Source organism: Gadus morhua, chromosome 4, assembly GCF_902167405.1.
Source record: "Gadus morhua chromosome 4, gadMor3.0, whole genome shotgun sequence".
Lineage (NCBI taxonomy): Eukaryota > Metazoa > Chordata > Actinopteri > Gadiformes > Gadidae > Gadus > Gadus morhua.
In genome coordinates, this window is record NC_044051.1 from 36655374 (window position 1) to 36670491 (window position 15118).

The following is a 15118-nucleotide window of genomic DNA, read 5'->3' on the forward strand; positions in this document are numbered from 1 at the left end:
GCACATGCAGGGGTTAGATGATGAGTAGAGAACCAATAACAGTCTAACCCCCGAGCCAACAGACCATCGTCTCTCCCCTGTTAGTCCTCCTTCATACGAGACAGACGGTCAATCGCCCTGCAGCCAAGACATAAATTGGTAAGCCTCAACTTTCCATGAACTGTCCCAGAGGGATCGGAACCAACGAAACAATAGCAATCAACAGACACAGTCCTGGAGATAATTCTGTTGTTGTTCTGGACCGAGAACTGGATCCGACCGGCTCATTAAGACCGGTACCGTCGAGTTTTCATCGCCGTGGAGCTAGCAAACGCGCAAAAGCGTGCGCACGCACGCACACACAGGCAGGCGCACACACACACACGTACACAACAGCACGCACACACGCGTGCTAACACACGCGCGCACACACAAAGGTGCACGCACGCACACACACACACACACGCGCACACGCGCGCGCACACACACACACACACACGCACACAGACACACACACACACACACACACACACACACACACACACACACACACACACACACGCACGCACGCACGCACGCACACACACACACATAGTTGAGCACCCACACACACACACACAAGCATGCCGACACAAACACTCTCATACACAAAGGCACACACACACACGCTGCCAACACACACACACACAAGACGCACCCACCCTAAAAAAGGGAGTGAAAAAAGGGAGAACGAGAAACACATCACACCTCCATACCTGACCTTTTTCCTAATTATCCCAGAGTGGGAGAAGGCGGCGGTGTAAACCCGAGCTGCCGACTTTTCGAATTTCCCTGGGTGGGAAAAAAAAGTGCATGAAAAGAGAAAAGCCCATGTCAGAAAGAAGACAGCGGGGGGGGGGGGGGGGGGGGGGGGATTGGAAAGCCCAGGGCAGAGTTGTTCAGAGCGTTTCCCTGGCTCTGCGGTGGTTCAGATGCTAAAGAGCCTGTTCCTCCGACACTAAGGCGGCGCACAGGTCGAGCGCCTGAAGGTTGGCCCCCTCCCCGGCCCGCACGCTTACAGCTAAATCAATGACGGAGGAAGAGGAGAGAAGAGTACAGCCTGTACTGTACAGGAGAGGTGAGGTGGATGAGGGTGCTGCTGCTAGAGGAGGGCGGGAGGGAGGGATCACTTGTTACGCTGATCAGAACCTGACATGCATGCGCAAAACGAGGCTTGTGCATGTTAACGCACACACACACACACACACACACACACACATGCACCAATGCACACACAAATGTGCAAGTACACGCACTAGCCCGTGCGCACGTACACGCCCACGCGGACATTCACGCACACGCACACGCACACACACACACATGCGCACACAAACACATGGACGCACATGCATGCATGCACGGGCACATGCCCGCGCACACACGTGCACACACACACAAACACACACACACCCACACAAACACACATACACACAAGCACACACACGCACAGAACATTCACGTTGACACGACTTAAAGTCGATGGCGTACAGATGTAGCCGTACGAAGTCAGTTGTGGAATCCATTTTGGAGAAAACTCAAATGTGTGCGATTATAGAGTTTACACGCGGGTGAGGGAAGAAAGCCACCTGAGAGGAGGGGGGGCACTGACCTTTAGGGGACGGCGATCAGAAATGATGGTACGCTGAAACGGAACACACACGTCGATGTCTGCTGGAGCGCAATTGATCGGTTTGGGCGGTTGTTTTGGTGTGTGTGTGTGTGCGTTTGAGTGTTTATGAGCGTGCATATGTATGTGTGTGTATGTGAGCGTGCATGTATATATGTGGGTGTGTAAGCGTGGACATGTATGTACAGGTATGTGAGTGTAAGCCTGTATATTTGTGTGTGTGTGTGTGTGTGTGTGTGTGTGTGTGAGTGCGCGCATATGTTTGTGTGCATGTGCTTGTGTGTGTGTGTGTTTGTGCGTGCATGTGTGTGTGCGTTGACCCATGTTTGGGGCCGCTGCACCATTTGAATTTGAGTCCTAATCTGCGCGACGAACAGCGCACAGGTGATCTTAAGTTGAAGTCCAGGAGACGGAGGATCACAGATAAGGAGAGATGGATACAGAAACGACCAATCTCCACAGTACGATGAAGCAAACACGGAGTCACTTCAGGAGACAAAACTAACAGGCGGCCTTCCCTACTGCAAATTATTAAACAACTGTAATTACCATTTTTGGAGAAAATAATGTAATATCATAAAATAATATGACAAATATTATCTTTCATATGTCAGGCTTATTTTACCACTCAATCTCTCTCTCTCTCTCTCTCTCTCTCTCTCTCTCTCTCTCTCTCTCTCTCTCTCTCTCTCTCTCTCTCTCTCTTGCTCTCTCTCTCTCTCTCTCTCTCTCTCTCTCTCTCTCTCTCGCTCTCTCTCTCTCTCTTTCCCTGACCTAATTCCAAAATGGGTTTGTCACTCACACAATCATTTGCATGGCTGCGTTGTCATGGCGACCCTGTGCTCTTAGCGCTTAACTCTCGCTCTGCTAAACTATGATGACAATGTTTTTATTTTCGTACTTTTTATTTTCGTACTTCGTCTCGCAAATCCGAGACTTTGTTTGTTCTGCCCTGCGACCGAACGTATGTCTGTGGCTACAACGTTCCCACCGCTCCAGAGTCCCGTCCATGACTGCAGCATGATTGGCCATCCCAGGCTCCCACCTGATTAGTCGGCTCAGACTTCGATGAGATTGGCCATCCCAGACTCCCACGTGATTGGTCATCTCAGACTTTAACGTGATTGTTGAGTTAATGACTCGATCTTAATTAGCGGTGCGAGGACAACACCGTGAACGCGCGTGTGTGTGTCCTCCGGTGATTAACACCCACATTGGGCGGGGATGAGTGGATGAGTGGCGGTTGCAGGTGCCGAAAGGAAGTCATCGCACCAGGGACTTCCTGACATATCATCTAGGTGTTTATATACGAGCCTTTAGTGCTCCGTCGGGAATCGGCCTCCACCAACTAACACCCCCTCCCTGCCTTCCATTCTCTCGCTTGCTTAATTAACCAATTAACTAGGACATTATATAATCTAGGTGTTTATACGCACGCCTTTAGAGCTCAGTGGGGAATCGGCCTTTGAAGAAACAAACTGCGAAGACCCCCGTTGTCTCTCTCTGTGTCTCTCTCTCTCTCTCTCTCTCTCTCTCTCTCTCTCTCTCTCTCTCTCTCTCTCTCTCTCTCTCTCTCCCTCTTAATTAACGTAACGCTGACCACCGCACACGGGGTCTGGACTCGTTGGACCACCCCCGCAGCGGGTGTTTACACATCACAGTGGACAAGGGAACCAATTACGGAGCCGAGACGCCGCGGGTTCACACCCCCGGGAAGACCGGACGGGCGAGAGAGACAGGCTCCTCACTCCAACAGTCAGCGGAGAGAGAGAGAGAGAGAGAGAGAGAGAGAGAGAGAGAGAGAGAGAGAGAGAGAGAGAGAGGAAATGGAATGGGGTGAAGTCTTGCTCGACCGATAATTGATCGCCGCCAAAGCGATGGGCCCTCACGGGACACTGCGTGGGTCGGGTCCGACCCGGTCCGAGGGCCGTGCTGATTGGCCACTGAAGGGGGGGGGGGGGGGGGGTAGTGGAGGTATGCTATCAGTCACACAACTGGTTGCCCCAGGAAAGGAACACAACAATACAGCGTTTCAATCTGAGGTGGAATGGATTCTGCAAAAGAGATGATGTGTGAGCACACACACACACACACACACGCACACACACACATACACACACACAGGCACAGGCACGGAAACGCAGAGAGGAACGCACACGCATCCCAAACACACATGGGAATAGAAACGCAGCAAGAAACGTACACGCATCCCAAACACACACAGGAATAGGAACACAACATGGAACGCACACACATCCCAAACACGCACATGCACGGAAACGCAGAAAGGAACGCACACGCATCACAAACACACAAAGGCACAGAACCCCAAAAATGTAAGCACACACATCACACCACATATTCACAGCACATTCAGTCACACACACCCTCGCACAGAAACGCACACACACACACGCACACACTAGACATACACGCGCACACACACACACACACGCACACACACACACACACCACATATTCACAGCACACACACGCACACATTTGCACAGCACACACTCTCGCACACATACACTCACACAGACACCCGCACCCACACACAAACACAACTGCACACACACACACACACACACACACACACACACACACACACACACACACACACACACACACACGCAAACACACACACACACACACAAGTCACATTAATGCAACATGACACTGAGTCTGCCGCACGCGATCGCTCCTTAGGACGCCTTCATAATCATAATCCAATTAGGATTGGACTCAGAGATAAGAGGACTGATAGAACAGTGATGTACCCTGATGGCAGGGATTAGATCAGGGTCTGCACGGAGCGGGCACGGGGATGCATTCCAATTAGAGGGGAGAGGGCGTTACACATTCATGTGAATGGAGAGAGAGAGAGAGAGAGAGAGAGAGAGAGAGAGAGAGAGAGAGAGAGAGAGAGAGAGAGAGAGAGAGAGAGAGAGAGAGAGAGAGAGAGAGAGAGAGAGAGAGAGAGAGGCATACCTTAAGTTCCCACACACACATACCAGAGTTGTGAAAGAAAGCGCAAAATAAATAATTTGGAAAAAATGTTGCATTTGCACAAACACACACACACACACACACACACACACACACACACACACACACACACACACACACACACACACACACACACACACACACACACACGCACACACACGCTGCGTCGAATGAACAAATAGGTATCCAATTAACGAGCGTGTGTGAGGCGCCCTTGGCCGGGCCGCCCCCCTTGTAGCCAAATGTACCAGTAGTATTCATTTAATTCATCGACTCCTATCTCATGTATTTTTCACACCCCCTGCCGCCCTGCGATTCAATTCAATTCAAACAGAAGCGTCTCTTATTCGGGTTTCCACTTCAGATCTCACGTTCGACTCGTCCTTCATCGGACGGGAGCGCGTGCACGTGGCAAGTGGGAGCGTGCACGCGCATCAAACCCCTGGTGGGGACGCGCACCAGGGACCTGCTGGAATGTGTTCAAACCCCGGGTGGTCGGATTGAGTTGGATTGCATCGCACCACGACAACGAGACGTATCCACAAATACGGCGACACCGCGTATGCGCCGCGTGGTTTTCAGCGCGACTGCACACCTTATTAGAAACTTCTCATGAGTGTGTATGTGTGTGTGTGTGTGTGTGTGTGTGTGTGTGTGTGTGTGTGTGTGTGTGTGTGTGTGTGTGTGTGTGTGTGTGTGTGTGTTTGTGTAAGCGCATGCATGCGCGCGCGCACACGTACACATACGCATACGTACACACAAACTTCACATGATGGACACCATGACACACACGCATGCGCGTCTACTGCGCGGGGTTGACGCGTGTGTCCGGCAGTTTGTTTTGGTTGTTGTTGTGGTCATGGTTGTTGATTATAATTATTATCACGCAATCATTCACTCAAATTGTTCTAATCTCTTCAGACTTCTGACCAGAAGTCGCTGTCGCTTGTGAAGGGATTTTCTCTTCTCTTTTGATTTACCGCATACAACAGTAGGCTACTCTGCAAACCGAGGAGGGTATCGTTCCGTCAGTCGGCTTTGGCGTCTGCGGTTGCACACAAGACCCGAGAGCGGAGGCGTCGCGTCAGGGGCGGCTGGAGGACGCGAGAGCGGAGGCAGCGCATCGGGAGCGGCAGCGCGTTAGGAGCACCTAGCAAGTCAGGAGCGGCAGCAGAACGTGAAATCAGGAACAGTGCGTCAGGAGCGGCAGCAGAACGCGAAAGCGGCAGCAGCGCATCAGGAGCGGCAGCAGATCGCGAGAGCGGTAGCAGCGCGTCAGGGGCGCGCAGCGCGTCCAGACCGGAGGAAGCGCGTCAGAAGGCAGCAGCTTCAGTAGCAGCAGCGACAGCAGCGGGAGCGGTTCAGCCACCCGGTGCACGGAGCAAAACGAGACGCACACGGTTCCACCGGGCTTCTGATCCCGTGACGCGACACCAGAGCACCGTCGATACACACCAACTTTATTTTCCTCTCTTTGTTTTGTTTCGTTCACGCATGGACCTGTATGCTTTCGGATAAGGACCCGAACGGACCTAAAACCAGTTCATCATCCGAGTGCGCAGAGAGTTGGAATAAGACGAGTTCTTTATTAGAGAGGGCTGGAGTGGAAGGGAACCGGCGACACGACGTCATGCGTCGAGGAGAAGGAGAAGACGACAGTGCGTGTGGACGTTAAAATATTTTTTTTGTTTTTGGCTCGGGATCCGTCTCCGTCGCTCTCTCCCTCTCTCTCTGCCTCTATCAGTCATTCTCTCTCTCCCTTGTGCCCCCCCCCCCCCCTCTCTCCCTCTCTCTCGGTTCTCAGGGTCCGTTGACGGATTGGCCGTTGCGGCTCATCACAGTGCTTTGGATATTTCTACCACCAGCGGACCCCCTCATCTCTCTCTCTCTCTCTCTCTCTCTCTCTCTCTCTCTCTCTCTCTCTCTCTCTCTCTCTCTCTCTCTCTCTCTCTCTCGCGCGCTCCGTTTCATTCGCGATTCACGCAAAAAATCCAACCCGAGAGGAACAGAACGGAGAGGAAGGCGGGAGGTCGAGAGGAATGAGGAATGCGGGCTTTTTGGTTCGCGGTCAACCTCCTCAGTAGCAGCATCGCTCCGCGGCATCGCGACAGTGAATCCGTCTCCCCGCGGCACGGGGTGTGATTTCAGCACCGGGAGGGGAGAGGAGAGCTCCCGAGGTTCACCGCAACACGCAGAACGACAGGGAGAGAGAAAGAGAGAGAGAGACAGACAGAGAGAGGGAGTGAGAGAGAGGGAGAGAAAGTAGAGAAAGAACGAGCGAGACGCGGAGAAAAAAGAGCACGGATTTGTTACCGTTTTGGCAAGGTCAGTGTTTAACGCACAAACTAAAAAAAAAAAGACGAGCGACGTACCGGAGAAACGCGACGGTTTGTTTTATATGTATTTTTATTCCGGGGCTCAGTCGTTTTCCTGAACGGGAGCACCGTCTGAGCGGGGGTTCGGTGTGAGACGAGACGAGGGCTTTTTTCTTCTTTTTTCCTTTCCTCCCCCCCTTCTTTTTTTTTTTTTTATCTGTGGTGGTCGTTTCCAACTGGGAGTCTGGTCACACGCCGCAGGTTAGATGCAGCAGCATGGATATACTCCAAGAAGACCTTTTTTCCTCCCCCTAGACCTCCCTACCACCTCCTCCTGGTCTTTCCCCTCACCCCTCTCCCCCACCCGGGCTGCTGTATGTGGACCGATCGGCCCTCGCACACATGTCTTGATATCGGGAATGAGTCGCAGTTCGTGTTGATAAAATGCTGCTTCGGATCGCTCTGCTGAATGCGGCTCTTTGTTGTGTTGCGGCGGCGGCGGCGTCGGCGGCGGCGGGGGGGTCCACCAACGTGACAAGGGGGGTCTGTAAGGACCAGATATGCTCCTGCAACGAGGTGGAGGGCGATCTGCACATAGACTGCGAAAAGAGGAGTTTCACCACCCTGCGCCACCTGACGGGCCCCAGCTCCCAGTTCTACCACCTGCTGCTGCACGGCAACTCCCTGTCGCGCCTCTTCCCCAACGAGTTTGCCAACTTCTACAACGCCGTGAGCCTGCATCTGGAGAACAACGGCCTGCACGACATCGTGCCCGGCGCCTTCCTGGGCCTGCAGCTGGTCAAACGGCTGCACATCAACAACAACAAGATCCGCTCCTTCCGCAAGAGCACCTTCCTGGGCCTGGACGACCTGGAGTACCTGCAGGCCGACTTCAACCTCCTGCGGGACATCGACCCCGCCGTGTTCCGGGACCTCAACAAGCTGGAGGTGCTGATCCTCAACGACAACCTGATCAGCGCCCTGCCCGTCAACGTCTTCCAGCACGTGCCCATCACGCACCTGGACCTGAGGGGCAACCGCATCAAGACGCTGCCGTACGAGGGCGTGCTGGAGCAGATCCCGGGCATCGCCGAGGTGCTGCTGGAGGACAACCCCTGGGACTGCGACTGCGAGCTGGCGTCGCTCAAGGAGTGGCTGGAGAACATTCCGCGCAACGCCCTGATCGGCCGGGTGCTGTGCGAGGCTCCGACCCGCCTGCAGGGCGGCGACCTCAACGAGACGTCCGAGGCCGACCTGTGTCCGTCGCAGAGCGGCGGCGTGGACTCCAGCCTGGTGGCGCCGCCCACCCAGGACGAGACCGCCCCGCCGGCGCCGGTTCCTCCGGGGGCCGCCCCAGGGCCGCCGGGGGGCAAGGGGGGGAAGGGGGGCCCGCGGCCGACGCAGGCCAAGCCAGGCGGCGGCGGCGAGGTGAGCGGGCCCCCCACGACGGGCCACGGGCCCAAGTCGCGCTCCAAGTCGCGCGAGAACTGGCAGTTGAAAACCAAGCCCACGTCCGGGACGGGCGGGGCCGGCGAACGAGACCAGCAGCTGCTGCCCAACTCCACACTCTGTCCGCAGCCCTGCAACTGCAAGCTGATTGGCTCCCGCAAGGGGCTGGGCGTGAACTGCGAGGGCAAGAAGATCGAGAGCCTGTCGCACCTCAAGCCCAAGCCGCTGAGCGCGCACGAGCTGAACATGCGGGACAACAACATCCACGCCGTGAAGAAGAACCAACTACTGGGCTACGTCAGCCTCAACCTGCTGGACCTGGGCGGGAACAACATCAAGTCCATCGACAACGGCACCTTCCAGAACCTCACCGAGCTGCGCTGGCTGTACATGGATAAGAACTACCTGGACACCCTCGTGGCCGAGATGTTCGCGGGCCTGCAGAACCTGGAATACCTGAGCATGGAGTACAACGACATCCAGCTGATCGTGGCGGGGGCCTTCAGTCCCATGCCCAGCCTCCGGGTGCTGTTCCTCAACAACAACCTGCTGAAGGCCCTGCCCGTGGACGCCTTCCTGGGGATCTCTTTGTCCAAGATCAGCCTGCATAACAACTACTTCACGCACCTGCCGGTGGCGGGCGTGCTGGACCAGCTCAACTCCATCATCCAGATCGACCTGCACGGGAACCCCTGGGACTGCTCGTGCAACATCGTGCCCTTCAAGCAGTGGAGCGAGAAGCTGGGCGCCGACGTCATCGTCAGCGACCTCAAGTGCGAGTCGCCCGAGGAGTTCTGGAAGCGCGACTTCCGCCACGTGAGGAACGACCTGATGTGCCCCAAGCTGTACGACGCCAAGGCGGCGGCGGCGGCGGGGGCGACGCCGCCGCCGTCCCGGAACAGCACCTTCACGGTGGACTCGGGCACCCGCTCCACCTCGTACCTGGAGCCCAGCCGGGTGTCCATCTCGGTGCTGGTGCCGGGCCTGCTGCTGGTGTTTGTGACGTCGGCGTTCACCGTGGTGGGCATGCTGGTGTTCATCCTGAGGAACCGCAAGCGGTCGAAGCGGAGGGACGGGAACTCGTCGGCGTCGGAGATCAACTCGCTGCAGACGGTGTGCGACTCGTCGTACTGGCACAGCGGCGCGTACCACGCCGACGCCGGCGCGCACCGCGGCTTCGACTGCAGCGTGCACCTGTCGGCGGGGAGCGACGCGTGAAACACACTGATCCACACGTACGCAGATACGCACACACGTAGACACACGGATACGCACGCACACGTGCACGCGTACAGATGAACGAGCGTACAAACACACAGATACACACAGACATACATATCGATACACACACGTCCATACATAGACACAGATCATACATGCACGCACACATACACGAATACACCCATGCACGGACACACACAGAGATATACACGCACACACACACGTGCACACAGATATACATGTATACGAGTTACACAAAGAGGCACACACACACTCACGCCAACAGATACAGATAAATTCACAGATACACACACACACACACACTCTCACAGACACACACACACACACATGCCAACGACTGCTTTAGTAGTGAGCTTATATATCAACAGTGGATTACAGATCTGTATAGAGACTATCTCTGGAGCTCGACACAGACTGTGGGATTTTTTCACTTTGTCACTTACCAGGAGCTACGTCTTTTCATTCGCTTTTCTTTACACGGAGACCAGTGAGCGAGTCCAGTAGGCCCTACACACTGCTGTAAAATATGTATATGCTACGCTGCCTCGCCTATGATTGGCGCAACAGGGACTTCAGACCTCTGACCCGTCTGAACTTTTGGGGGTTTGGTTGGGGGGGGGGGGGGGGGGAGACTAAAAGTGAACGTGTGCCCAGATGAAGTGATTCACAGGACTCGGGAATGGTGCACGTGAGCATGAATGTATTGTAAATATTTGGGACCGCCGATGTACCATAAAATCTTGCATGATGATATCTCGCATGGTTTCAACACCACGACACCCAGCCGAGGAACCTTGACAACCACCATTACTGCGGACAACGATGCCAACTCTGACTCGACCTCCCCCCCCCACCTCCCTCCTCCTCCCCCCCCCCCTCCCTGCCGACCCCACCCCCTCTTATTTCATGTTTCATTGATCACCCTGACGACTCAATAGATATTAAGAAGTATATATGACTATAAAAAAGTGCCATTTCTCTATTTTTGGGTGAATCTGCGGTTTGTGTTTTTTTTGTTTTTTTGTTTTTTTTTATCGATTTTGTTCCGATGGGAGGAAGAAGAGAAAAACAAAACCAATTTGGATTTACTTCGGGAAAGATGACTCGCGATGGAAAACTGGAGAAACTTTCCGATTGCATGATATGTTTCTTTTTTTCCTTTGTTTCTGTTATCATTTGACTGTCGAGGATATCAATAATAATAGTAATAATTGGGGTTATTTATATACTGTGCTCGTCGGCGCAGATTAAAGCATAAACTGCAGCCATGCTGTCATCTCCTTTATGAATGTAAACTGTTGTTCTTTTTATGGTGTGTGCCAATCGTTGACTCAAAAAGGATATCGGAAGCTTCTCCAGAAGAGCAGATGAGCATGACCGAGTGTGCCGTCTCTAAACACTTCTTTGGCGGCTGCATCGTTTATGTAGCTCAAATGACAGTTATGTGGCTTCCTGTGTTCATATATTATAGCCTGCTTTGGGGAGGGAGACGAGGATCAAACACAGACTCCAAAATATGTTACATGGGCGTTTTTCTACCATCATATTTTTTCAGAAATCGAGAAAAAATGTTTTAGATGAACAAATATATATACATATATATATATATACATATATATATAAATCTACAAAATTCGACCTGTGTATAAAGTGCAGACAAAACTGAAGACTTGTAAGAATAGCGGTTCTTTTTAAAAAAATGAGAGAGAAAGAAAGTATTTCCTTCACCCTAAAAAGCATTTGGCTGTGATTCTCATCAAGTATATTGCCAGCTTTTGTAAAGCCATTTTTGTTATTTTACGGTCCAACCAGAGAAATTCAAACTCACTTCTATATTTACTGCAACACCTGCTTAAATCGGGACATTTTAAAGGGTAATCATAAGAAGAAACGCTATGTTTGACAGAATATGGCCGCAACATACGTTATCCAAAATGACGTCAATATGGGGCAGAGAAACCACTTCTGGAAGTGACAGTTGAAAGAAAATCCAAATGACTTGATTGGCTGTAAAGTGTAATGTGGGGATGTTCATTAACCAATGCCATGATGACGTGTATACCGGACATGACTTTTATTGGATCTTCTTCTCACAGTATACATGTCGTACTAAAAAGCAAAACATAAATATATATGTATTCATACATATATATTTACAAAGAAGGTATTCAAGGCGGTGGCATACTTTTAATACAATATAGTCTAAAAAGAAAATACATTTATCCCTTTTTCTCTGCCATATCGGGTTAACGTATCGAAGGAATGTGCAATCTTGTTACTTTATGTTTGTTCTGTTTTCTGTTTTGTTTTCTCTGATATAAAAATCACAGTGCTAATAACATGTGCTATACTTTGCCAATTGTTTTTGCCAACCACATGGGGGATGGTTTGGTGGGGGGGTCGGGGATTGACGATGATGTACAGGGTTGACTTACCATGGGTTTACACTGTTAAACCAAACCCCTCCCCCCCTTGCCTATTTGAAGCTAATAGGCTACATGCTAACTCCTCATGAGGTAGCCTGTTGCTGTCCATGGTGCTGAGACCAGATCTGACTCGCCTAACTGTGTGTGTGTGTGTGTGTGTGTGTGTGTGTGTGTGTGTGTGTGTGTGTGTGTGTGTGTGTGTGTGTGTGTGTGTGTGTGTGTCTGTTTGTGTGTCTGTTTGTGTGTGAGTGAATGTTTGTGTGTGTGTGTGTGTGTGTATGGGTGAAGATGCTGTATGTGTGTGATTTTATCATGTGATAATGTGGTGTGCGTTTGTGTGTCTGTGTAAGTCTGTTTGTTCTTCGTGTGAGTGCGTATATTCGTGTGAGTGCGTAAATTTGTCAGAGTGTGTTTGTGTGTGTGTGTGTGTGTGTGTGTGTGTGTGTGTGTGTGTGTGTGTGTGTGTGTGTGTGTGTGTGAGTGCATTTGGGAAAGTGTGTGTGTGTGTGTGTGTGTAGGTGTGTGTGCGTAAGCGTGTGTGCCCCATCTTGCGTGTACAGACAGATAAGCTAACGGCTAACCTCCTTTACCCTCCCACTGTGTAGCCAGAGTCTGACCTTGGGGAGTCACTCCCCAGAGCTGGAAAAGCAAAGTCACTCACTGGCTTTTTCTATGTCCAAAAAGACTCATTCACCCACAATGCATTTCTGTGTCCTTAATGCCGTCTGTCCAATCACAGCGGCCGGGGTGTTGATGGGTAGTTCTCTCTTTGTCTATTCTGTAGAAATATTATTGTTACCATAACCCGTGGAGAAGTAATATTATCATTTAAAAAAAAAAGGTAATGCTGTGTTTCAAAGTTACATTTAAATGCTTTGCGATTATCTGACCTGCTTCTATTTTGTTAAATAAAGTGTGGTTGAGGTTCAGTAAAAGAAATACAAAAAAAAAAACAACGACAAAAAAACAACAAACATGTTTTCTTATTCAAGGATTTTACTGAATTTGACGTTTGTAGGAACGTATAACAGGTTTTTTGACTCTTACTTGTTGACAGTATATTCATCTGTTTATTTGCTCTGTCCAGTTTAGTCAGTTTAGTCTCCGTAGGCCAGTTCAGATTTTCAAAATGATCTGGTGTGATAACAACACTGTGTTAAAAGCATACTTTAAAACAGAAATGTGTTTCCGTAACCGCGGAAACTAGAGGTTGAAGACCATTACTATCACTATCCTCATTTGTATTATTATTAATAGTATTATCATTATCGTTTGGTGTTGAAAAAACCCCTGGTTAAAAGTCTTATCGAGGGAATCCTACAGTGACGACCACAAATTAAATAACGTTAATAACTGAAATTACTGCAATGCTGTGCTTAATTCCTACTTCATCTTCCAGCGAGTTCAACATCGTGATACAAGGGTTAGCAAGGGTCAACATCTACCCTCCGAGCATGTCCTCGACCGGCTTATCACGACCGGAGGTGGCGGTTGGAATCTGTCAAAGTCCGGTCAACACGCTTCAAATGACGCCAGGCACAGAGGCATGCGAGAGACTCCGTTAACGAAAAAGAAAACACAGCTAATCTCTCTCCCTTGGCGCTCGTATCAATAGCACACCGAGGGCGGTCAAGCTTGGGCTGATTCAACTGCTTTTTGTTTTTATCGCTGTCAACTGCTATTAAGTCATTACTACAAATTAGTTCATCCAAACAGACGCTGTTGCCCATTTCCCAATCAGTTATTAATAAAGCAGTGAGGGGTTCTGGCCTATCGCAGGGAGACGCCTACAGCGAGGTTGTGGACATAAGTGCTTTCAAACCAAAAGGAAACTCACAAAATGGAAAAACATGGGGAGGACGTTGTACAAAGCCCTGTTAAACGGAGAGGACTTCGAATTCGGCTTCCTTCAAGTGACGAACCGCGCATCCATTGCACCTGGAACATGGTGTTGTGTTAATATTATTCCTTCATGCCGCTACCAATCTCGCCCTCGGCCTTCGTAATTGTACTACTCGGCCAAGGGTTATGCTTTCCGCATACTCAAGTTGCTATGCCGACGACCGAAGCTCTTTCTTCCCATGTGCAATTGAATGTCGAAGAAACTAATAAGTGGCTCTCTTTTTGTACATTTGTAGCATGCATACATCAGGCGGGCCGTTGTTCGATTGACTGACTGCTTCAGGGTGGAACAGTTGAAAAGCTGGTCATCATTTCAACCATTGAGTCGATTTTATGGAGAGAAGGGGGAGGGGCTGGTTTGATACACTGTGCTCCTAGCTACTTAGCTTGGTGAGGTAGCTAACACTAATGCTAACACTCCGGCAAGATGGCCCCTAGCTCTGATATGCTCTTTTTTGACTTGCTGTCCTCGCAGCTATATAGCTCCAGAATTAGGCCACTGTATCCTGGTGAGGTGGTAGCAGCTAATGCTAAGACATCCAGCAAGTTGCCTTCAAGGTTCTTCACCTCACAGTGAGCTTTGGCCCCTAGCTAGGATTCAGATTTCGTGTGTGTGCGCTTGTAGCTACTTAGCACTAGAATTACCCAGGTATAGTGTGATGATGCAGTAAGCGGTGAATGCCATCTACAATGTTGCTAACTAAAATAGCGGTTAATGCAAAACAGTTTCAGCCACGGTAGGACATCATCAAGGTTGTCACACTTAGCTTCAGCACCTAGCTCTGGTTCTTATTGTGGCTGCGGAGCTCCGGAATTACCCAAACGTATTTTGGTGAGATAGGTCTACCAAGCTAGCAAGCTAGCTGTGAATGCTAACGCTTTGAGCAACAGTGTAACGTAATTGAGCTATTTCTCGTAGCACTTAGCGTAAGTGGAGAGCCCTCGTTCTGATTGTGTTGCTAGTTTGTACCTAACATGCTGGAGAGCTCCGGAATGACCAACAGGTACTCTGGAGAGGAAGCTATCCCCCCAGCTAGCGGCTAATCCCGACACTTCCAAACCGTTTAGGGGGTTTCCATTCGACATAGCTCACAGCACTGAGCTCTACCTCTGATTGTGTGTTTGGTGTT

At 50.9% G+C, this 15118-nt stretch overlaps 1 protein-coding gene across 1 annotated transcript; it reads left to right on the forward strand.

The window, feature by feature from the left end:
- The first annotated feature begins 6426 nt into the window (after positions 1–6426).
- On the forward strand, positions 6427–10268 carry slitrk1 (SLIT and NTRK like family member 1). The gene has a single exon (XM_030355452.1). It carries the CDS (start codon positions 7414–7416, stop codon positions 9634–9636), a length of 2223 nt encoding a protein of 740 aa, XP_030211312.1. The 5' UTR covers positions 6427–7413; the 3' UTR covers positions 9637–10268.
- Positions 10269–15118: the final 4850 nt, after the last annotated feature.

Excerpts from the sequence above, each read along its gene's own strand:
- slitrk1 (XM_030355452.1), top strand. The coding sequence starts at position 7,414 with ATGCTGCTTCGGATCGCTCTGCTGAATGCGGCTCTTTGTTGTGTTGCG.